General features: G+C 40.2%; 3 protein-coding genes across 4 annotated transcripts; all 3 read right to left on the bottom strand.

The window, feature by feature from the left end:
* Positions 1–6,297: 6,297 nt before the first annotated feature.
* LOC133010441 (N-acetyllactosaminide beta-1,3-N-acetylglucosaminyltransferase 3-like) lies at positions 6,298–9,030 on the bottom strand. The gene is made up of 2 exons (XM_061078023.1): positions 8,928–9,030; positions 6,298–7,721 (listed from the first exon to the last, which is right to left on the bottom strand). Exon 2 carries the CDS (start codon positions 7,709–7,711, stop codon positions 6,569–6,571), a length of 1,143 nt encoding a protein of 380 aa, XP_060934006.1. The 5' UTR covers positions 7,712–7,721; positions 8,928–9,030; the 3' UTR covers positions 6,298–6,568.
* Positions 9,031–12,807: 3,777 nt separating this feature from the next.
* LOC133010620 (N-acetyllactosaminide beta-1,3-N-acetylglucosaminyltransferase 3-like) lies at positions 12,808–13,950 on the bottom strand. The gene has a single exon (XM_061078214.1). It carries the CDS (start codon positions 13,948–13,950, stop codon positions 12,808–12,810), a length of 1,143 nt encoding a protein of 380 aa, XP_060934197.1.
* A 2,942-nt stretch (positions 13,951–16,892) lies between these two features.
* Positions 16,893–21,268, bottom strand: LOC133010440 (N-acetyllactosaminide beta-1,3-N-acetylglucosaminyltransferase 3-like). Of its 2 annotated transcripts, XM_061078021.1 has the most exons (3): positions 21,202–21,268; positions 20,070–20,186; positions 16,893–19,079 (listed from the first exon to the last, which is right to left on the bottom strand). In XM_061078021.1, the coding sequence occupies exon 3, from the start codon at positions 19,067–19,069 to the stop codon at positions 17,930–17,932; it is 1,140 nt and encodes a 379-aa protein (XP_060934004.1). In that variant the 5' UTR covers positions 19,070–19,079; positions 20,070–20,186; positions 21,202–21,268; the 3' UTR covers positions 16,893–17,929. The 2 variants fall into 2 exon arrangements, with proteins under 2 accessions (XP_060934004.1, XP_060934003.1); XM_061078020.1 differs by lacking the exon at positions 20,070–20,186.
* Between the last annotated feature and the right edge of the window lie 1,999 nt (positions 21,269–23,267).

The raw sequence follows: 23,267 nt of genomic DNA, 5'->3' as shown, positions 1-23,267 counted from the left end.
AAAAAAAAAAAAAATCAAATAAATAAATAAATATATATATATATTATATATATACACACATATTTAAGGCAGTGCATCCTTCTGATTATATGCAGTTATTCACAAATGCACTCCATTCGTGAGTTTTTGGGGGATTTTTACGGACAATGGCTGCAAGCCCCGGCCTTCTCCATTTGTCCCGTTTTCCTCATTGCTGAAACCTCCCCTCTAAAACAAAACATGGGTCTTCACCAGCATAAACAAGTTTAATTAAAGCAAACGCTGCCTGCACTCCATTCAGCGCATGCATTCATGATAGGAACTGCTACTTCTCCATCTAACAAGGTATTTCCCTCGGTTCACTACAACAATTGGGAAGATTATCTTTCTGCCTTCATTTCCTATATCTATCCTCTCATATACACACTCCTCTTCGAATCAAAAGTTTGAAAAACCCGATGTCAGTAAATCCTGCATATAACTGGTGGTGGTTCCGTATTAGCTGCTCACTCTTGAGTCATGCTAGTTATACAGTTAAGTTCTCATTAAACACACACCTGGGCACTTGCTCTTCACATACATTTGCACTACATCCGGTCGGAAGGACCCCATACGTGCGAGCGGCGTATGTGCACCCTGTATTTTACTTTCGGTCCAGCGCAAGCAAGAAAAGGACCTTATTTTCAGTTTGTCATTTGACCTTTTTATTTTTGTTGGTCCTCGCGACCGTTTTTTAAGTTTACATTTTGCACTCACCATGGCTTGAACCGGTCAGGTGACCTTAATAGAAGTTCGCCATGCCCTTTAATTTCCGTTGACAGTGTGCCGAGCCGTTTTAATTTCTGTTGACGGTGTGCCGAGCCGTTTTAATTTCTGTTACGGTGGTCGTGCCGATTTTCATTTCTGTTGATATTTTATTTCATTTGGTCTTGGACCTTAATTTCATTTTGGTCAAACGACCTTTTATTTAAGTTTGGTCCTTGCTGACCATTTATTAAGTTCTACATCTTGCACTCACCATGGCTGAACCGGTCAGGTGACCTTAATAGAAGTTCGCCATGCCCTTTAATTTCCGTTGACGGTGTGCCGAGCCGTTTTAATTTCTGTTGACGGTGTGCCGAGCCGTTTTAATTTCTGTTATGGTGGTTGTGCCGATTTTTATTTCTGTTAATATTTATTTCATTTGGTCTTGGACCTTAATTTCATTTTGGTCAAACAACCTTTTATTTAAGTTTGGTCCTTGCTCACCGTTTATTAAGTTCTACATCTTGCACTCACCATGGCTTTAACTCGGTCCAGCGGACCCTCATTTAAGTTTGCCATGCAATTTAATTTCTGTTGACGTTGTGCCGAGCCGTTTTAATTTCTGTTGACGGTGTGCCGAGCCGTTTTAATTTCTGTTACGGTGGTCGTGCCGATTTGCATTTCTGTTGATATTTTATTTCATTTGGTCTTGGACCTTAATTTCATTTTGGTCAAACAACCTTTTATTTAAGTTTGGTCCTTGCTGACCGTTTATTAAGTTCCACATTTAGACCCTGCACTCACCACGACATTCACTTCCGGTCCAGCGGACCTTTCTTTTCGTAACAAGCAACCTAAATTCCGGTTTCAGTTACTCTACTGAGATATAATTCTGTTAGCATTTTATAATCTAGCCTTGGACCTAACCCTTTTGTCTGATAACCTTTAGTTACGTTCGCCATTTTAGATCCCATAATATACCTGTGCACATGATCTTTGACGTCGGTCTCCAGACCTTCATCTCATATAATTATCACTCGGGTTGCAGGTGCACTCTACCAGTCATCTCTATATTTCTATTAGATAAATGTTATGATTGTCTGTTTACCAAAGCATGTATTACTTCCCAGAATACTACAACACGAGGTAAGACTCATCATTATCTCACTCCCCTGATCTACCCTCTTCGTCTTATTCTTTTGGGGGTGTTCCTGTTCGATGTCCTGCTCCGCCCCCTTCTAACCCTGACATCTCACAGGGGTCTAAATGCCACAGACCGTAAACATTCATATCTTGTGTGTTTACAAAATAAATATTGTAAAGTAAAAACCAAGTCTCTCCTCATTGAAATGACAGAAGTGCTAATAACTAGCTTTTCACCACTGTCGATATACAGAGGGGCAATGTTGGAGAAATTTATGATCGTGTATTTAGTTATTAATCACTGGTGGCAGATCATAAATTTAGATCCTCCGGACGAGACAAAATGTTGACCACTCATTTCTCATGTTTAAATGCAACCTCATAAACTTTGGAGCGAAACATACGCTACGTAAACTTCATGTACAGACCAGGGGTCTCATTTATAAAACAGTGTGTAGGATTCATACTAAAAGTTTACGTAGGCACAAAAGCCGGAAATGGCGTACGCAAAAGAAAATTCCAATTTATAAAACCGTGTGCACGCACAGCTGAACGCAATGTTCGCTTTATAACTCACAGTCCACCTGGAAACGTTCGTCAAAGTCCGCCCTCCACACGCCCACTTTCAACCATAAATGGGCAATGCAAAGCACGCAATGAATATTAAATTACGGTATGCTGCTGACCAATGGGTTTCCACCGTGAGTCCTGACAGAGTCACAGCAGAGAACGAGCTTGAAGTAAAAAAAAAGATGACAGATGAAATGAATCTATATCAGCTGATCAGACATCGCTGGATATTATTTGGAAAGATTCTTCATTTCTTGTAAGTGATCTTCTGTGCCCCTGATGGCACAGTCACGTTCACTGCAGCGATATGATGATACACGCACAGTGTTAGAAGATATTATTAAAACCTATTAAGGACTCCGCTGTTAAATGGAATCTGAACGCAATTTGCTGTAAGTGTTTTATATACTTTTTTATTAAAAGGTTTGTGTGGAACAGATGTGTCGCGCGAGCACAACTTAGCTGTTGGTTTTAATGTAAATAATGAATTGGATTATTAATCGGCTTCAGTTCACCTCCTCACGTCTGCGTCGCCACTTTCCCGTCTCCAAAATATTCATAAGCATGGGTCAGAGAAAATTTTCCCGTAAAGTTTGTTTTTATAAATCCCAACGTTTGCGTGAGAAGTGGCGTACACACGTTTCAGGCCCCGATTTGTGAGTACACAATGTTATAAATGAGACCCCAGGAGTATAATTGAGTGTTGGTGTTTATTTGTGAAAGTGAGATCAGGTCAGCAGGAGTCTTCAGGACACAGGAAACTCCAGCACGGTACCAACCAACCTTTGGATTATTGAGCAGCTGTGGACCAGAGAGAAACTATTTTCATCGTTTGTTAAACACTGTCCGGGTTTAATATATTTTGACAGCCCTCTGTTTTTGGAACGCTGACTCCTTCAATAGTTGACTTTTTTTGTATGAGATCATTTCTGTGGTTTAGATACGCTGCGGTGCTGTTTTTTCTCAAAGACGATCTCTGGACCTTTGTATGAGTCTGAAACATGAGTCTGGGATTTATAAAAGCAAACGTGACAAGAAAATTTGCATATTTCCAAGGGAATGGATCCATCAACAACTTTTATAAGTGGCTTTCTGCAGAAAGGACCAACACAGGGAGTCACAAGGATCTCAGAGTGAAAATAGAGAACAGTTAAATACAAGGGTCTCATATAGGAGGACTGAGGGCTGTCCCTCTGAACCAATCCAGACTGGTTCCATAGCCGCCGGAAGGAGAGGAATCTAAACATGAACAGCTGATTAACATATGTTTCCTAAGGTGATAAGCAGACATACACTCTTTCCTGTGGTAGGTAAACAAGTGGCAGAAGGCTCTGGCAGTTTCCAGGTCATAAACAGTTCAGACCATAAAACAGCTCCTGTCATAAACGTCTTTAGACAAGGCTGCAAAAGCTTACTTTCCAAATACAAAATAGTTTCAACCACACTTTTAATTTTTCCAATACAGTGGCCTGCCTTGAAACGAGACTGGTGAGGGTCAAGAAGGTTGTTATGGTGGAGATAGGAGGAGAGTTGATTTAAAAATAGCTCGCTCGAGAGATTTGGAAAGAAAGGGAAGAAGAGAGAAAGGTCTGTAGTTGTTTACTTCAGACGGGTTGAGAGTGGGTTTCTTCACTCTTGCCTCCAACAGAGAGTTAGGGCAACAGCCAGTTGACAGGGAAGTGTTGATAAGATGGGTGAGAAAAGGAAGAAGGTCAGGAGCAATAGACTGGAGAATGTGAGATGGGATGGGATCAAGGGGGCAGGTGGTTGGGCGGGCAGAGGTTGCCAAGGTCAGAACTTGATTGGGAGACAGGGGGGTGAAAGAGGAAAGAGAAGGGGATGAAGATGAAGTTGATGAAAATGTAGTTACAGAAGTTGGATTTGAAAATGAGGAGCGTATGTCATCTATCGTTTTGTAAAGTAGTTGACAAAGTGGCTTGGTAGAAGGGTGGAAGGACGAGGGAACTATGCTATGTTTGCACATTGGCTCATTCTGACTTTATGAGTTTCTACAAGTGGGCAGGCAAGATAAACTTTGGACAAAAGTCAAGAGCCTTTTACTCAGATATTTGTGTTTTCAAATACAGCCAATCCGGAGATTGTCAGGAGATTATCTGGAGTTCAGTCACGTTAATTACATTATCGACTTGTCGTATGATATTTGGACATTGTCATTATCTGGAGTTCAGTCACATTAATTACATTATCGACTTGTCGTATGATATTTGGACATTGCCATTCAAATATTTGACGACCTTTATATTGCCTGTTTGTTTAATGCAATGACCAGTGTTGGATAACGTTGCGGTTCACCTATTACAGAGTACAATCATTTATGTTTTCCACAGTCACACCCACAGTCAGTCAATAAACTTATCACAACCCCAGACCACAGCCCTGCGTATTCTGAACCACTATACGAAAGTGACTAATGGCTGCAGAGCAATGAGTCTAAAGGTTGGAGAGGAGAGTGGGAAAGGATCGTCTGTTTTAACTACACAAAAGTGCATTGTCTGTGAATGTCGGCGCTCGGGAGCAAATGCCTCCTCTGTAAAGTCGGGCTCAGGGTTAGGAAATCATGCAGTGGATAGTTTACTCCCTGTGGAGTTTCCCTGGAGCCACGCCCGACTGACTAACCAGCATGACCATCAACAGTACCGCGACTGGCCTGTACATATTGTATAGAAACACTGCTGTATTAAACTGCGACACTGATGCTTATCTTTGTTTGCGTTCCTGGGTTAAGAAGATCAGTGGTAAACCGGAGTGTTTCGTGTTTTGCTTGTGGGGGAGACTGAAACTTAGATAACTCTGGACTCCGAGACTGTGGTGCACAAAAAGGTCTTAAAATGACAATATTATCGTTAATCCCCATTCACCACTAAGAATCCAACAAAAAATAGTAACCATGACAGGCCTATCGACACTGTACTGCAAACTGCCATTCACGCCTTTGACTTCAGCCTTCACCTGCAAGATCCGTCATCAAGGATTCACAAGTTCCCTGTTCCCTTTTGAAAAAACAACAAACATAAATATTCACAGTACATAGAAATACAGCTACCATAACTCTTTTAATACAATGACGTATTGGCAAACTTTTGACTGACACAAAAAACAAAAATCAACACCCCTGTATAATAGTAACCACGCTTGCCAGCTTTATACCTAAACCCTGAGTTATTTTACTCTTTTAAGAAGTTATTTTAGCATGTATTTACAACAATATTTTTTTTTTAATTCGACATAATTTGGTCAAGGCACGGTGAGTATAAATGTAGGTGTAGAAGGTGCATTTTACATCTTCGGAAGGGTTCCCTTAACATCTCCCAAGAATAACAATTGCCGACTTTGATATAAATATCTTCTATGTATTACATTAAATAAGGAGAGACATAGTAGGTAATCTGTAAGTATAAAATATCACAAAATATATCCTTTTTTTAAGATGTTTAGAAAAATAAAAAAAAGATTTCGACATTTCTATAGAATAGACTGTTTAAAGAACGAAAAAGACTTGTTTTCAATCCTTATAAGGTAAAACCATACCCTTATCATTCCGTACATACGAGTCCTGACTGGAGAGGCACTGCCCCACCTTATTACTGTAACCGGTATGTTGTTTTGTAAACATTACGTAAAATGATGTCAATCGTGCAAAACATCTTGTCTTCTGACCTATTGTTCAAACATAAAAACACAAGATATTGTAAAAAAAAAATGAAGGAAACTGTACATAAATGAGCTCAAGCTAAATATAAACTAACATCAACACATTAGTTTTAAAAAAAACCTGAGAAATGATTGCACAATATTTTCAAGACTTTGGCCACAACATTATACCTTATGCCAACTTCTGGTTGTTAATATTTTTTTTTGAAAAATTTGCAACCAACATGATTAAGCTGGTAGTCATAAAATGTGGACCAACACCAAGCTCCAGTCAAAACATAAACCCACAGCCACACAAACCAACGAAACAAACAAACACACACCGCAATCATAATTCAATGGATTTGTTTTTTGTTGTCTGGTTTAGGTTAAACCTGTCTCTACCAGTGACATTAGAGGCTGTGTCATAGACCTGCTGTCAATTGATCACAGGGTATAAACACCACCAGTGAGCTTAATGCTACCAAAATGATTTCTTTGGCAATTCACATTTTAGATTGGGGTCATTAATTCTTTGCCACATAAGATAGATGCCTGCTGGAAGGAATCTGTGCACCAGTAAAATCTCTTTATAATAGCAGGGATCAAATTCATCTAGTTTATGCGAGGGAATGTACATTCCTGATGTCCTTATACCCATATGGTACACTGGACGTAATCCTGCTTTAGCCATACACATCCCCATGTAAACATCATCTATAGGAATAAAAGGGATGGACTTGGACATGTTGTATATGACCATAGCTGAATAGCCAGACAGGAGGAAGCCTCCACCACCACAATAAGGGGGATAAGACTCTGACTCCTGCACTTGCACTGGGACATAGTACTTGCTCCCTGGTGATCTGATGGGCCCCACGTTCTCGACCAAATTTCCGGTAAAGAGGTGCTTGCTTCCATCATTGTCCCTGAGGCCTTGGAGATACTCAACCATGTTGTCTGTGTTCGCAAAAACGTCATCATCACCATTTAGCAAGAAGCGAGCTTTCGGACAGTTTCTTTCCATCCATTCTAGGAAGAGCACCTGCTTTAAGGTGAGATTGTAGAACGTGTCTTTAAAGTCCCATTGAAGAATGTCATTGTACTCTTTTTGTTCCAGTTCAAGAAGTCTGTTCTTTCTCTCTCTTTCAAAACCAGAACCTGTCGCTCCTGAGATGAAGATCCTCCGGATCTGCACACCGTTCTGCAACCTCTCTGTAGCCCAGGTTTTGCGCAGTACCTCTCTGCGTTCAAAGTTATCAGGAATGCTTTTAATGACCAGGAGGAGAAAGACCTCTGCAGATTCATCAGCTCCTCCACATTTGTCAGGAACGTCCAGCAGCATGGGGAAATGTCGACAGTGTTTATGGTAGAGAAAGTCTTGAATATGAAGAGGAAGAGAGTTGAAGTTTTCCACTTTGGCAGCGGAAGTGTTTTGTTGGCATTTCGGGAAGGAGTATACGTAGGAGATGTTCGTGGTGGATCTTCTTATTTCACTTCTCCCCTCTCTCACAGCTTCGGGGATCCAAATGGCTGTTTTGGCAGCAAAATCTTTATTGAGATAGAGGAACAACAGACCAAAAGAAACCCCCAGCAACAATGATTTGAGGCGGACTTTTCCCATCTTTATATCTCTGCAGAGAAAAAAAAGATTTCTTATCAACACATTTTCTCATACTTGAAATTAATGTAAAAATGTCTGACAAAGTTAAAGAATGGATAAAAATGTCCAATAAAAAATACACATATTTAAATTAACTGTGTTCCATATACATAGTTAATTTACAGTTGACCATCATCCCGGTTTTTTAGTCTCTATCGACTCAATAAAATATCTCTTCAATGTTAACCAGCTGGTCACTGAGGTTGCCCGTCTGGCTCTGAGCGGGAGGGGCTCATTAGATGCCAACACTAGCTGCCTGCAGTTTCTGAAAATGCTTTGCGAGTGGTGAGTGTGAATCAAACAGTAAAGTTGAGGCAAACAGCTTAAGGAGGAACTGAAACTCTTATAAAACTCTGTAAAGCCACGAGCAGCTGCAGATTCAGATGATAATTCCCATCTAAGGTCAAAATTGTCCTTATTCTGGACAAATGAGACAACATTTTGAATATTCCTGCTTTGAGGAGCAACCCGAGGCAAACAGGAGAGAGCAGACTGAGCTTCTGAGCCGACATGAGGTGGTTTGTAGATGGATGGCAACAAATCCAATGCTGTAATGTCTCCTTGCTGTCATGTGTGAATTAAGTTGCAGGTGATGTCAGACATTAAGTCACTAAAACTAAAATACAAACTTAGTGAAAAAAGAACCGCTCAAAATAACTGTCGCTCAGTGTGAAGAACTCATGCAGAGAAACCCACAACTGACAGTTTGAAAAAATCGACCACAGCCAAATCAGTCAGTCAGTAAGCTGCAAGCAGCTCATGTGTATTTATGTCATGATACTACTGTAGAAGAGCTGTCAGAAGCCTTAATATCACATGTTGTGATTGATTATGTATATTACACACACACAACTTTAACATTTCACATTCATTGCTGAACCTAACCGACCCCTACTTTAAGAAACTTCTTCAAACAGACCTTTGAAAAGGTAAGGACTGGACAAAATGCCCCCACTTTACCAAAGTGTCTTCACTCTGTAAGGTCTTTCCTCAAAATGGTTCTCAAGTGTCACAAAGAGAAACACACATAAATACAGGAGGTTACAAATTCACCCTCAGCAAAAAGAATGAACACAATAACTTGCAAATTATTCCTTCATCATCTCTGCCTATATAACTCAAATGCAGACATTAGAAAAATTTAAAAAAAAAATGAAATAAAAATAAGCAGACTTACAGTCAGTTGGTGGATAAGCTGGCAGGCAGGCAAAAACAAAATCTTAACACGGTAAACACTGGAGAACCAACAGGAACAAAAACCATAGAGGAACAGAGCAGAGAAAAACTGAACTGTTCTGAACAGATGGGAAACCAGTGCAGCTGCTGTGGCTGGGTCTGTTTCTGAATAATCGCTTTAATTAGCGGACGCCTCTTACGAGAAACAAGTCTCAGGTTTCTTACAAGGAAGCTGAATATTAGTGCCAATAAAAACAGCTCTAACAATGGTAGTCCAGGAACTGAAAGCTATTTTATCTGAGACCCACCTTGGATTTCATCCATGCTGAACCTAAACGCAGCTAGGGTGGGGGAATGAGTAGACACACTCAGTTTCATGGAGGAGCTTAAGTGACAAGGAAATGGAAATGAATCATTTCCATGGATTTATTTTCCAGAGACTTTCCACCTGTTTCCTTTGTTACAGAGGGAATTGTAGAAGGTCGCTTGTTAAAAATACAAGCTGTGTTTGAAAATGTAAAAATAACCTTCATCAATGTTTATGCTCCGACTGTAGGCACAGAAAGAGTAACTCTGTTAAACACTTTAAACTCTGTTGTTAACTTGTATAGTGGTGAAGGGCCCATGTTCCTGGATGGTGACTTTAACTGTACAGCTTATCCAACTCTGGACAGAAACCATGCAGAACCTCATGGAGCCTCCGGGAGGTATCTTGTCAAACTGATTGAAGGAAATTATCTATGTGACACCTGAAGCTCCTTCATCACACTCAGCGTCAGTGCACTTGGGTCCATACTAGAGACAACCCACTATCTATGGCCCGGCTGGACAGATTTGATTGTTTCAAACATCAGACCATGACTTTTAAAGGCAGCACCCTCATCATTAACAACCTGGTGTCCTCCATGCTACGGAACCAACTGGCATGTGTGGACCCCCCAGCACAGCTGCTGGCCAGAATACAAGCTGTGATGGTGGATTTCTTCTGTGACCGTCTGCACTGGGTCCCACAGAGTGTCCTCTTTCTGCCTGAGGAGGAGGGGGGACATGGACTTGTCCACTTGGCGAGCCGGTGGCCGTTTTCAGGCTCCGGTTCGTCCAAAGACTCCTGACTGGACCTTGGAGACCTGTAGCCCGTGCCATACTAGAGCTGTGTGATGGGCCGAGCCTGGCTGAGTCGTTGTTTGTCATGGATGTAAATGGATCTAAGTTGGACAACCTTCCAAGTTTTTACAAAGGACTGCTCAAAGTGTGGGGAGGAGAGGCTTCAGAACTGTGACTCTCTGCTCTGGCTCCTCAAAGAGTCAGTGGTTTATGGGACTCGGCTCCGGTGTGATGCAGAACCAGGCCTACCTCAGAAGCTGTGCCAGGCCCGAGTCCTCACACTGGGCCGTGTGGTGGAGTCGTGAGTCCCTCTCCTGGACAACGCTGCAGGTCTGGCCTCACGTTTGGAGATCAGGTCAGCCATAGTGGTCCGCCTCTTGCTGAGAGGCTGGAAACAGCAGCTAACACACCCTGAACTTCTGTTGATCACTGCTCACTGTGATGGACTAATTCAGCCTGACACCAGTGATCCTCCTCCTGATGTAAAAATTGTTCCCGTCTTTAAATGTGAAGGTTTTTAGTTAAAGTTAAAAAGTGCCTCTTGTAACACACATAGCACCATGATGGGTAAAACAATGTATTATTATATATTAGTTAAACTTCTGAACCAGAACAGACTAGAGGACCGAAGTGACTCTCCATGGAGGGCTCGTCTGGCCAGGACAGAGGCTCAGAGGCCTGAGTGGAGAGCACTTTACAAACCACCGCTGACAAAGAGGGGGGGCTGACTTACAGTGGAGGGTTCTACACGGAGCTGTTGCTGTAAACGTGTTTGCAACTAACGACTATTCTGATAGACGATTAATCTATCGATTATTGAAACGATTAATCGACTAGTTGGATTATGAATCACACAAATTTTCAATTGCTCTTATTTAGCCAACAGCCTTTAAATTTAGCTTGAGGTTGTTCGCGGCATGTGATGACTGAAAATAAAGACAATAAAGATCAAAGCCTCATTCAATAATGTCTTTTAATAAACTTCAGTGCATATAAGGGTACTATTGATATAAAGACAAAGAAAAATCAAGTTTTTGTCCATTTAAAACCAAGGACAGGCAAAGTGCTGATATGAAAAAGAAAAATTTTAATTCAAGTGTCCCTTTTTCCTGTGAACGAAGAACAGGCCAAGTGCTGATAATAAAAATAAATTAAAAATCAAGTATCCATTTTTTCTATTAACAAAAGGACATGGAAAGTATCAAAAATAGAAACATCATCAAACGAAACTGCAGTCTTCCTCGGACTGCATAATTGTGATTAAAAAAGACATTTGTCAGGCAATAGGATAAAATTACACTTTTTAAACTTGTTAAAAAAAGTTTAAACCATATTTTTGTAATGGATTCTAGAATCCTGCGCACAGGTATATACGTTTATATAGCAAGCTAGATAACAGGCTATCTTACAGAGTTGAGTCTGCATCGTCTACGTTACGATGTCAAACGTGCCTCCTCTTCAATTGCACGTGTCCTGCTTCCATGGAAAGCAGGTATTTTTTTTCCGGGATATGTTAAGTGTGAAGTTCTCGCATACATTTGACTTTCTGGTACTTGATGGTGTTGCAACGGACACCGCCATTGGTCTATGTTTTGTCACTTTTGAACATTCGCGATTTTCAGAGATAGGAAGGGAGCGAGATGGCTCACTCCTCAGCTACTTCCATCAGCGCCTGCGGTAAATCGACATTTAGTTCAGCTGCACGGCACAAAAACATATGACGTAACCAACGAATCATGGACGATTAAATTCGTCGGCGACTATTTTTGTCATCGATTTTTGTCGACTATGTTGATTAATCGTTGCACCACTATACGACAGTACAAATAAAATAAAATGTGAACTCTTGAACCTTTTTTTTTGGCAAGCAAAGTTGGCAATCTATCTTTGCAGGCTAAACAAGCTTGAAAACTCATTCAACGTAGACGTAACATGCAGCTGTATACGGATGTTAAAAGCCAGGCTGTTTTTTTGAGCAATTAAAACTCTCTCTCTCTCTTTCTCTCTCTCTTGCCCTCTCTCTGCTGAAGTGCATAAGCGAGCCAATCAAAACCTGTTAATGCAAAAAATAACACAATAACAACATTATTAAGAAGGCCATACACTTGCATTGCAGTGCCGTACTGTAGGTCTATATTTGTTTGGCTGATGAGACCGATCCTGTATCTTCCCTGCTCTTAACAGTTAGTGTAGAACAACCTACAAACATAATGGGCATAACCTTCTATATAAAATGTTTTAAGTCACCTGACTGACTTTGCTTATTAAGCTTTAGATAACGGCTATCCAGGGGTGTGTAAAAATGTGTGTTTGAATGGTTTTCCCCAACTTTTTCCCTTAGTAGGCCCATTCTTTGGGTTCTGCCACTTTACGGCTTTTTAGAAAGATATGTTAAATAACTCTCTTAAATAACCATGTATGTAAAACTATTTTCAAATTGCTCTATAGGTGACAGCACATGTTTCAAACATGTACCATGTATTAGGTATGTGCCAGATTCAAATGGTTAAATAACTGATCCAAAGAAGTTAAAACTGAATCAACTTCAGTTCGCAAAGGCAAAAATGTTTCAGAGTTACACTGTATTTTGGACAATAATTCTCTCATGTGTCATGCAAATATAAATTAATGTTGCAAAAATAAGCATAAGCAATGTGTCATTGTCAGGGTATGGATTTGTTTTTTGTTGTTGTCTGGTTTAGGTTAAACCTCTACCAGTGACATTAGACCTGCCATCAATTGATCACAGGGTATTAACACCACCAGTGAGATAAATGCTACCAAAAATTTTTTTTTGCCGATACACATTTTAGATTGGGGTCATTTATTCTTTGCCACATAAGATAGATGCCGCTTGGAAGGAATCTGTGCACCAGTAAAATCTCTTTATAATAGCAGGGATCAAATTCATCTAGTTTACGCGAGGGAATGTACATTCCTAATGTCCTCACACCCATATGGTACACTGGACCTAATCCTGCTTTGGCCATACACATCCCCATGTAAACATCATCAATAGGAATAAAAGGGATGGACTTGGACATGTTGTTTATGACCATAGCTGAATAGCCCGACAGGAGGAAGCCTCCACCACCACAATAAAGGGGATAAGAGTTTGACTCCTGCACTTGTACCGGGACATAGTACTTGCTCCCTGGTGATCTGATGGGCCCCAATTTCTTAAGCACATGTCCGGTAAAGAGGTGCTTGCTTCCATCATTGTCCCTGAGGCCTTGGAGATACTCAACCATGTTGTCTGTGTTGGCAAAAACGTCATCATCTCCATTTAGCAAGAAGCGAGCTTTCGGACAGTTTCTTTCCATCCATTCTAGGAAGAGCACCTGCTTTAAGGTGAGGTTATAGAACGTGTCTTTAAAGTCCCATTGAAGAATGTCATTGTACTCATTTTGTTCCAGTTCAAGAAGTCTGTTCTTTCTCTCTCTTTCAAAACCAGAACCCGTCGCTCCTGAGATGAAGATCCTCCGGATCTGCACACCATTGTGCAGCCTCTCTGTAGCCCAGGTTTTGCGCAGTACTTCTCTGCGTTCAAAGTTATCAGGGATGCTTTTAATGACCAGGAGGAGAAAGACCTCTGCAGATTCATCAGCTCCTCCGCATTTGTCAGGAACGTCCAGCAGCATGGGGAAATGTCGACAGTGCTTATGGTAGAGAAAGTCTTGAATATGAAGAGGAAGAGAGCTGAAGTTTTCCACTTTGGCAGCGGAAGTGTTTTGTTGGCATTTCGGGAAGGAGTATACGTAGGAGATGTTCGTGGTGGATCTTTTTATTTCACTTCTCCCCTCTCTCACAGCTTTTGGGATCCAAATGGCTGTTTTGGCAGCAAAGTCTTTACTGAGATAGAGGACGATCAGACACAGAGAAAGCCCCAGCAACACCGTTGTGGTGCAGATTTTTCCCATCTTTAATTCTCTGCAGAGAAAAAAACAGATTTCTTATCAACTCATTTTTTCATACTTGAAATTAATGTTAAAATGTCTGACACAGTTAAAGAATGGACAAAAAGTTTGTAATAAAAAATACACATATTTTAATTAACTGTCTTCCATATACATGGTTAATTTACAGTTGACCATCATCCTGGTCTTTTTAGTCTCTATCGACTCATGGGAGGAATAAAATATCTCTTCAATGTTAACCAGCTGGTCACTGAGGTTGTCGGTCTGGCTCTGAGCAGGATGGGCTCATTAGATGCCAACACTAGCTGCCTGCAGTTTCTGAAAATGCGAATGGTGAGTGTGAATCAAACAGTAAAGTTGAGGCAAGCAGCTGAAGGATGAAGTGAAACTTCTATAGGCCCCGATTTGTGCGTACGCAACGGTTTTAAATGAGACCCCAGGACCTAATGAGTTGAGTGTTGGTGTTTATTCTTGAAAGTGAGAGCAGGTTAGAAGGAGTGTTCAGGACACACGAAACTCCAGCACAGTAAAAAACAACCTTTGGATTATTGCCTATTATAATGGAGACTCTGACTCATGCGTACGAACGTTTTGGAGACGGGCAGGTGGTGAACTGAAAAATATTATTGATCCACTTCATAATTTACATTAAAACCCACATATTAAGTTGTCACATCTGTTCCACACGAACCTTTTAATTAAACAAATAAAATAAAACAACTTTCAGCAAATTGCGTTAATATTCCATTAAACAGCGGAGTTACAGAGCCGAGTCATTAATAGGTTTTATTAATATCTTCTAACTCTGTGCGTGTATCATCAAATTGCTGCGGTGAACGTGACTGTGCCATCAGGAGCACAGAAGATCACTTTGAAGAAATGAAACTTTCCAAACAACATCCCAGAGGAGTTGAGGATCCACTGGTGTGAGGGAATCGGTCCGGTGCTCTAAATAAATAAATACTGTCGTGACACTGATGCGTGATTCTGCGTGATTTGTGCACGCAGAATGGAAGGATGAGGTAGAAACGAGGGTTCATAAATGTCTGATCAGCTGATAGAGATTCTATCGATCTGTGATCTTTTTTCTATTTCAGTCTCCGTTCTTTCTATCACACTCTCACACAGTGTGTTATCCACAGCAGCAGCATAGTATCAGTGTATTCTCTCTATTTCTGACATCACTGCTGTCCCATCGCTCTTCACCTCACCAGCAAACTCCTCATGTCAGTGTCAGGAAGTTTCTCTTCCTCTGAAGTGGGTTTCCTGGAGGGCGGACATGAAGGCACATGCACGTACGAACGTTTCCAGATGGACTGTGATTTATAAAGTGAACCTTGCGTTCAGGTGTACGGTCTGCATCCAGCGCACTGTTCTATAAATGAGACTCTTGGGCAGCAGCCGAGTTCAATTACATGCACACGCCGGGATTGACCGTTAGCTTAGATGATAAAAGTCTCTGAAGCACAAGAGACGTCAGACAGTGAAGTCCTCTGCTTACCTGTCTCACGCTGCGGCCTCAGCTCTCTGTGTCTGTCTGTCTCTCTGTTTCTGTGTCTCTCTGTCTCTGTCTCTCTGTGTCTCTGTCCGTCCAGCCGCTCTGATGCGCGGCTTGACCACCGTGACGTCATGAGCCGGTCCTGGAAAGTCAGCAGAGGGAGGGGCTTGTACCGTGACGACACGACTCGGGACCACCTGTAAGCCTGACAGCCCCGCCCTCCCGATTCAGAAATATTACGAGAATTAAGTCGTGATTTCACAATAAAAGTGATCAAGTTACGAGAAATTAAGTTGTGACATAATGAGAACAATATGTCATATAATGAAAAAATTGTCATAATATTTCGAGAATAAAGTCGTGTTATCACAAGCTCTGCTTTCAATAACTGGTTATTTCCAGAAATGTTTTTTTTCTCTCCCCTTGGTTCTTTAATATTACTTTTTCATATGACGCTAAAACTGTATTTTTGTTAATGAATTTCTTCTCAGGTACGACTTTCTTCTCTTTAAATCACAAAGTTTTTCTTGTAATATTACAACATTATTTTCAAAATTACTTTTTCATATGACGTTATAACTGTATTTTTGTTCATGAATTTCTTCTCAGGTACGACTTTCTTCTCTTTAAATCACACAGTTTTTCTTGTAATATTACAACATTATTTTCAAAATTACTTTTTCATATGACGTTATAACTGTATTTTTGTTCATGAATTTCTTCTCAGGTACGACTTTCTTCTCTTTAAATCACAAAGTTTTTCTTGTAATATTACAACATTATTTTCAAAATTACTTTTTCATATGACGTTATAACTGTATTTTTGTTCATGAATTTCTTCTCAGGTATGACTTTCTTCTCTTTAAATCACAAAGTTTTTCTTGTAATATTACAACATTATTTTCAAAGTCGTTGGATTTATTTTTAAGAGCCTTAATACTGTCAAAAAATGAGCAGTGGGGCAACATTTATAATTTTAGTATTAAATTGATGGCTAACAACACTATACACCAGTATTAATACATTTAATATTTAAACAGACAGTCCACCTGAACAACAACTTGCTGCTTTGATGCTCCTCTAAAATGTTCCTCTTTCAAAATGAACTTGTTGCCCTGAAGTTAGCTACAGTAGATTACAATAAACTATAGTTTTATACACTTTATTGATGTGGTACAAAATTATGTTAGAGTGATGTAAGTGAAGCTGAAGTTTTCACGTGTACATTAACGTTACATTATCAATACTATTGGTGATTAAATGCTAGCTAGCTAAAGTCTAACGGACTGTATGTATAAAAGACTGTGACTGGGTAAATTCTGACATCTGCTTGTGCTGTTTCGTTGATAGCTGATGGAAATTAGCTCCTCTAACTTGGTTTATCTTACATCACAGTACGCATGTATGGATTCAAGTGCATTCTTCTCTTTAATTAATTAAACACACTTTTTGCAAGGATTGACAAATTCCCTGTTTCCTTTTGAAAAAACAACAAACATAAATATTCACAGTACACAGAAATACCGCTACCATAACTCTTTTAATACAATGACATATTGGCAAACTTTTGACTATGACACAAAAAAACAACAATCAACACCCCTGTATAATAGTAACCACGCATGTCAGCTTTATTCCTAAACCCTGAGTTATTTTACTCTCTTAATAAGTTATTTTAACATGTATTTATAACAATAATTAAAAAAAATGTAGACATAATTTGGTCATGGCACGGTGAGTATAAATGTAGGTGTAGAAGGTGCATTTCACATCTGTGAAAGGGTTGTTTTAACATCTTGCAAGAATAACAATTGCCGACTTTGATATAAACATCTTCTATGTATTACATTAAATAAGGAGAGACATAGTAGGTCATCTGTAAGTTTAAAATAGCACAAAATAAATCCTTTTTTTAAGATGTTTAAAAAATAAAGTCGATTTTGACATTTCTATAGAATAGACTGTTTAAAGAACAAAAAATACTTTTATTCAATCCTTGTAAGGTAAAACCATACCCTTATCATTCTGTACATACGAGTCCTGACTGGAGAGGCACTGCCCCACCTTATTACTGTAACCAGAATCTTGTTTTGTAAATGACAGTGCAAAAATGATGTCAGTCCTGCAAAACATCTTGTCTTCTGACCTATTGTTCAAACATAATTACACAAGATATAGTAAACAAATAAAGAAAAATGTACTTAAATGAGCTCAAGCTAAATATAAACTAACATCAAAACACACAAACACACACACCGCATTCATCATTAATGGCCCGCCCACTGATAAAATGGTCCAATCTCTGATCGTCAACAAATTTTGTGTCAGAACACACTTTCCCTCTTCATAGATGTGATTATAGTGCCGTACTGTATATTTGTTTGGCTGAGGAGACCTGTCTCTACCAGTGACATTAGAGGATGTGTCATAGACCTGCCATCAATTGGTCACAGGGTATTGACACCACCAGTGAGCTTAATGCTACTAAAAGGATTTCCTTGCCAATTCACATTTTAGATTGGGGTCATTAATTCTTTGCCACATAAGATAGATGCCTGCTGGAAGGAATCTGTGCACCAGTAAAATCTCTTTATAATAGCAGGGATCAAATTCATCTAGTTTATGAGAGGGAATGTACATTCCTGTTGTCCTCACACCCATATGGTGAGCTGGACCTAATCCTGCTTTGGCCATACACATCCCCATGTAAACATCATCAATAGGAATAAAAGGGATGGACTTGGACATTTTGTATATGACCATAGCTGAATAGCCAGACAGGAGGAAGCCTCCACCACCACAATAAGGGGGATAAGACTCTGACTCCTGCACTTGCACTGGAACATAATACTTGCTCCCTGGTGATCTGATGGGCCCCACGTTCTGAATCAAATGTCCGGTAAAGAGGTGCTTGCTTCCATCATTGTCCCTGAGGCCTTGGAGATACTCAACCATGTTGTCTGTGTTCGCAAAAACGTCATCATCACCATTTAGCAAGAAGCGAGCTTTCGGACAGTTTCTTTCCATCCATTCTAAGAAGAGCACCTGCTTTAAGGTGAGGTTGTAGAACGTGTCTTTAAAGTCCCATTGAAGAATGTCATTGTACTCTTTTTGTTCCAGTTCAAGAAGTCTGTTCTTTCTCTCTCTTTCAAAACCAGAACCCGTCGCTGCTGAGATGAAGATCCTCCGGATCTGCACACCGTTGTGCAGCCTCTCTGTAGCCCAGGTTTTGCGCAGTACCTCTCTACGTTCAAAGTTATCAGGGATACTTTTAATGACCAGGAGGAGAAAGACCCCTGCAGATTCATCAGCTCCTCCGCATTTGTCAGGAACGTCCAGCAGCATGGGGAAATGTCGACAGTGTTTATGGTAGAGAAAGTCTTGTATATTACCAGGAAGAGAGCTGAAGCCTTCGACATTTCCAGCAGAAGTGTTTTTTTGGCATTTCGGGAAGGAGTATACGTAGGAGATGTTTGTGGTGGATCTTCCTATTTCACTTCTCCCCTCTCTCACAGTTTTGGGGTGGCAAATGACTCTTTTGGCAGCAAAATCTTTACTGAGATAGAGGACGAACAGACCAAGAGAAACCCCCAGCACCAACGTTTTGGTGCGGATTTTTCCCATCTTTAATTCTCTGCAGAGAAAAAACAGATTTCTTATAAAAAAAAAGTTCATACTAGAAATTAATGTCAAAATGTCATAGTTAAAGAATGGACAAAAAAATCTGTGATAAAAAATACACAAACAGTAAAGTCGAGGCAAACAGCTTAAGGATGAACTGAAACTTCTATAAAACTCTGTAAAGCCACGAGCAGCTGTAGATTCAGATGATAATTCCCATGTAGGGTCAAAATTGTCCTTATTCTGGACAAATGAGACAAACAGGAGAGAGCAGACTGAGCTTCTGAGCCGACATGAGGTGGTTTGTAGAATCCACATACTGTATTTTTACATGGGGTGGGGGATGGCAACAAATCCAATGCTGTAATGTCTCCTTGCTGTCATGTGTGAATTAAGTTGCACAAGTGATGTCAGACATTAAGTCAGTAAAACAAACTAAAATACGAAAAAGAACCGCCCAAAATAACTGTCGCTCAGTGTGAAGAAGTCATGCAGAGAAACCCATAACTGACAGTTTGAAAAAATCGACCACAGCCAAGTCAGTCAGTCAGTAAGCTGCGAGCAGCTCATGTGTATTTATGTCATGATACTACTGTAGAAGAGCTGTCAGAAGCCTTAATATCACACGTGGTGATTGATTATGTATATTACACACACACACCTTTAACATTACACATTCATTGACGAACTCACCTACCCCTACTTTAAGAAACTTCTTCAAACAGACCTTTGAACAGGTAAGGACTGGACAAAATGTCCCCACTTTACCAAAGTGTCTTCACTCTGTAAGGTCTTTACTCAAAATGGTTCTCAAGTGTCACAAAGAGAAACACACATAAATACAGGAAGTTACAATTTCACCCTCAGCAAAAAGAATTAACACAACAACTTACAAATTATTCCTTCACTTAAAACTGACCAGAGTTCATCATCTCTGCCTATATAACTCAAATGCAGACATTAGAAAAATAAAAAAAATAGGAAACAAAATAAGAAGACTTACAGTCAGTTGGTGGATAAGCTGGCAGGCAGGCAAAAACAAACTCTTAACACGGTAAAAACTGAAGAACCAACAGGAACAAAACCATAGAGGAACAGAGCAGAGGGAAACTGACCTGTTCTGAGAAAGCAGACAGAGGAACACAGACTTACTACCCAGAGCTGAGTTACATATCTCTCTCTCTCTCTCTCTCTCTCTCTCTCTCTCTCTCTCTCTCTCTCTCTCTCTCTCTCTCTCTCTCTCTCTGTGCTGTATGTGAACGATGAATGACAGCAAAAGTGCTTTGATAAAATGACTTTACTCTCAAAATCCTGATTCCTTTGTATCCTGTCGAGTTTGCAATGACCAAATAACCCCAACTAGGGAGGACCTCTGTTTACTCTGGTGTCTGTAAACAAACTGAGCTGGATTGTGTGATGATGAGTGATAAACTGATGTGATTCAGCACAAGACACCCTCTTCTAAGTTTGGCCCACGACAGGCTGATCAGAGCCAAGTGTTTGTTCTTACCACCTTGGGGCAGATAAACCAGGATGTCCGCAACACTGTTTATAAAAATATCTGCAAACAAACAATCAATAACATTGTTTATTGTAGATCTGTTTGAGGGAGACTCCGGAGCATTACCACAGGCCAAGCAAACAGTGACGTTTAGAACTGGCACGTACCCAAGTCAAACTATTTAACTGGTTTACAGAGAGATTAAATTAATTGTTGTCATTGCAACCTTGATGATTTATAAGGATATTGTTCATCAAGTCATAATGGTGTCACTGTCATGCAGCATGTTGTCTCTGGTGGACTCACCGAATCACGTGACAATTATTCAATGAAAACAATTTTTTATAAATTAAATAGAAATAAAACAGATCTGCTGACGCGCTGTTTTTATGATCCTCTACACGTCGTCTGTGTTAGCGAAATAATCCTCCACAGTCAGGTGCGATCGCGACTCCGTTATTGTTTTAAAACCGATTTCTTTCAAATAGTTCCGCGACGCTGTGGCTCATCTGAAATATCTCCCGTTACTTTACAGCGGAAACTCACTTCCGCTCCTTCTACTTCAGCTCGCAGTGGTCAGGACGTGTCGGGTACTTACTGGAAAAAACACGTTATGAAAGTAAAGTGTACTCACCGTAGAAAAGCTACTAGTCCCAATTTTGCCCGTAGATACATAGATTCATGTTAAATTGTGCCATGTCTCTGAGCTGCGGTGCGAGAGCCTGGCTGGGCGGTGCCTGTTGGTTGCGAGAATAAAGACGACTGCTTTGGCACTGAATTTGTGGTCCACTGGGCGTCATTGAGTCATTGATTCTACTTAAATTGCAACTTTGCATTTAATTACATTGAAGATATTACATGTTTTTAAGGACTGACTGACTGTCTGTCTGTAGGAGTGACTGACTGACTGTCTGTCTGACTGACTGTCTGAAATAAGCATCCGCAGTCAGGTGCGATCAAGACTCTGTTATTGTTTTAAACCGATCATTCAAAATGTTAGGGTTTAAAATGTTGTCAGGTGTCATGATGAGGAGAAAAAATGAGGATGTTAAGTTATTTAGTATAGAGAGTTGTTATGTTAGGAGGAAAACCTTCACTCAACAGTCCTCTGTTTATTCAAAACAAGTAGTCAAAGGTTGTCTTTATCCATGACTGCTCCACAACCATCCTATTATTGTAACAATGGAGACGAAGGTCCTATAATCTCAGGGAAGTACTTATCTAAACATGCCTGGAACACCTGCCTTTGTATCCGTGGGTATCGCCAGGCAACTTTATACGTTAAGTTAAGTTGGAGGACTTGTTCCTTTTCATTCCACAACTTTCAAGTTCAACTGGCAAGATAATGCAGCTAAGGCAGCATAGCAGACTTTATTAATTAGTTTATAGGGAGGTGTTCTGGGTTGACTGAGGTCCAAAGAAAATTTTTATAGTCATAAATTTGTACTTTGGGACTGTGATCTGGTGCAACAGGAGTAATCATCATCTCTCTCCCCAGCTACTGATCGTCATGCCTCTGCAACACGCATGCAGCTACAGGTCTCGAATGGACTAATCCTGTTTGTTTGCGGCTGTGGTCTAATTCAGAGCAATTTAGAGACAGAGAGAATTTCATCACCAGGGTTTTAAAATCCAAGCAGGTGATTCATGTTGCTCCAAAGTGCTGAGTCTGATCCCTGTTTTTTATAAGAAGCAGAAGGATTTAAGCAGATACACCAACTGCTACATCCAAGCACACTCTGCTTCGATACCAGGACTCCAGCGAGCTCCTTGACCTTTTACGTAAAATGGGAATGTTTTGTTGTCATCTGCACCTTTGAGAAATAATTAATAGTACACCCAGTTTTGTAAACATCTCTGAAGTTGAGCTTAAGCTGAAGCCATAGAAACTGCACGTCAGCACAGGAAATTAGTGAAAATGACCAAAAGGAAACACGGAAACACTCCAGAAAATGTTGTCTGACACATGGTATCGGGCTGAATCATCAGAAAGACTGCATCTGGTCCTGCAGTAGTGTATTTATGCTTCATCAGTTTAAAATTAAAAAGAAAATCCAAACCTGTTGGAGACATGTAACAAAACAACACACACATTTGTTCCCATGGTAACACCAGCGTTTAGAAACCATCAGAACTTAAACCTGCAACCAAAGAAATATCTCTTTGTCTCTTTACTCACACTCCTAACACTGACTACATGTACAGTTTTATTAGTTTTATTGTCTCTGAACAAGCTACACTTCATTTCCTTTTTTATTTCTTCAAAAACAAAAGTTTGAAATGTGGGGAAAGACACTGATTTAATATCTTACAGTTATCAGTCTGCACAGTGGATGTGAAGCTATAGACGCCGAGCTTTAGAGATGCTGGAAGTTGGGTTTTCTTACCTTTGGACAGAGTCAGGATCATTAATAAAGTTGAGATTATTAACTCCTGGCTTCAAGTTAATATTTACCGAAAAGACACAACAGTTGTATCAATCATTTACCAACATTCAAATACATAAAAAGACAATAAACCTTGGCCCTTCCCCTCTGTGACTGAGCTGAAAAGCAGCAGCCGTTTCATAGAGAGTTGCAGTAAAAACTGTCAAGTTAAGTTTGCAATATATTTTCAGTGAATGTTTTCTTGAAAAGATGTGACGCAGTTGTGTCACCAAAGGTTCGCGCCCTCTCTTGTCTCTCATATCCTCTCATAGAC

The sequence above is a fragment of the Limanda limanda genome, chromosome 9 (genome assembly GCF_963576545.1).
Source record: "Limanda limanda chromosome 9, fLimLim1.1, whole genome shotgun sequence".
NCBI classification, from domain to species: Eukaryota; Metazoa; Chordata; class Actinopteri; order Pleuronectiformes; family Pleuronectidae; genus Limanda; species Limanda limanda.
This window is presented reverse-complemented; position numbering and strand designations above follow the sequence as displayed.